Source organism: Dendrobium catenatum, unplaced genomic scaffold (assembly GCF_001605985.2).
Source record: "Dendrobium catenatum unplaced genomic scaffold, ASM160598v2 original_scaffold_186373, whole genome shotgun sequence".
NCBI classification, from domain to species: domain Eukaryota; kingdom Viridiplantae; phylum Streptophyta; class Magnoliopsida; order Asparagales; family Orchidaceae; genus Dendrobium; species Dendrobium catenatum.
The window spans coordinates 1-1,342 of NW_021504791.1; the positions used below are offsets into that span (position 1 = coordinate 1).

A 1,342-nucleotide genomic window follows, 5' to 3' on the forward strand; every position below is an offset into this window, starting at 1 on the left:
AAAATAATATTAAAAAGTTTAGTAAGCTAAGAAATTCATTCATCTCCTAAGCATTTCCACATCTTTATTGGAATATCCTCATGTCCAACAGCTTTTCCACCCTTCATTTTCAAACCTCCTAAGTATAATTTTAATACAAACTTAAAAAATATTAGGTTAAAAAATTTTATAATATTATTTTATATTTTGAAAATTTTATCCACGTGCATTAATTTCTAATACAACTAATAGTCTAATAGCCAACAAGCTCAACAGCTCAAGATCAGCTAATTTACACGCCTAAATTATTTAGAACAACTACGATGCGGTGGCTGCGTCAATAGATGCGCACATGCTTAATGACAAAATGTCCCTTACCAACCTGTCAAAGTCAAACATAGAATCCCCGCCTTCTCCCACGCTCCTCCCAATCTCGGCCGCCATTTCCGCAGCCACTCGCCGGAACTCCTCCGCCTTCTTCCCCTCCATCACCGCCCTCACCATACTCTCCACTATCTCCCTCCTACACACATCCTTCATATCCAAACCCACCTTCCACACCTCCCCAACTAACCTACTATTAACCAACTGATCCCACGCCCGCGGCCAACACACCATAGGCACCCCTGCGGCCGCACTCTCCACCGTCGAATTCCACCCGCTGTGAGTAATGAAGCACCCCACCGCACGGTGCCGCAGCACCTCCTCCTGTGGCGCCCACGCCACCAATCTCACTCTCTCCTCCGACTCCACCATCTCGGCCGCCGACGTTCCACCGGCTACCAAGTCAGGCCTCACCACCCACAAGAAGCGGTGGCCGCTGTTGACGAACCCGTGCCAGAACTCCAGAAACTCTTCCTGCGTCAGCTGGACTAGGCTGCCGAAGCTCACATAGACAACGGAGTGGTCGGGCTGGGCATCCAACCAGATGAGGGCAGAGCGGTCCTCGGACAAGAGACTGGCAGAGACAGAGGACGAGGTGATCGATTCGACGAGGGCGTGGAGGGGGCCGACGGCATAGGTGGTGGGGAAGAGAGAGCGGATTTGAGAAATGATGGGAGCTTCGAGGGAGTTTGACGTGTTGAGGATTAGTCCTTTCGATTGTGTAGCGCTGGTGGAGATGTTTGCAAATAAGTGAAGCATTTCATCTTCGGCTTTTGTTGCTTGTCGACAGATGCTTGGGAGGTCTCGACGCCGGAGAAAGCCTTCCATGGCCGGCACGCTCTTTATGGGTTCATCAAGGTCTGCATCCACTGCAATTTTTGTTCAATCGTTAGCTTATACTTCACAGCACAGGATTATCGAGATGGGTTTAATGCTTCAAACAGAACCCAAATACTGGATTTTTTTTAATGAATTTTGG

The 1,342-nt window shown here is 48.5% G+C and overlaps 1 protein-coding gene across 1 annotated transcript; it reads right to left on the minus strand.

The window, feature by feature from the left end:
• Positions 1–164: 164 nt before the first annotated feature.
• On the minus strand, positions 165–1,261 carry LOC110105614 (7-deoxyloganetic acid glucosyltransferase-like). Its single transcript, XM_020835192.2, has one exon. The coding sequence runs from the start codon at positions 1,189–1,191 to the stop codon at positions 298–300; it is 894 nt and encodes a 297-aa protein (XP_020690851.1). The 5' UTR covers positions 1,192–1,261; the 3' UTR covers positions 165–297.
• Between the last annotated feature and the right edge of the window lie 81 nt (positions 1,262–1,342).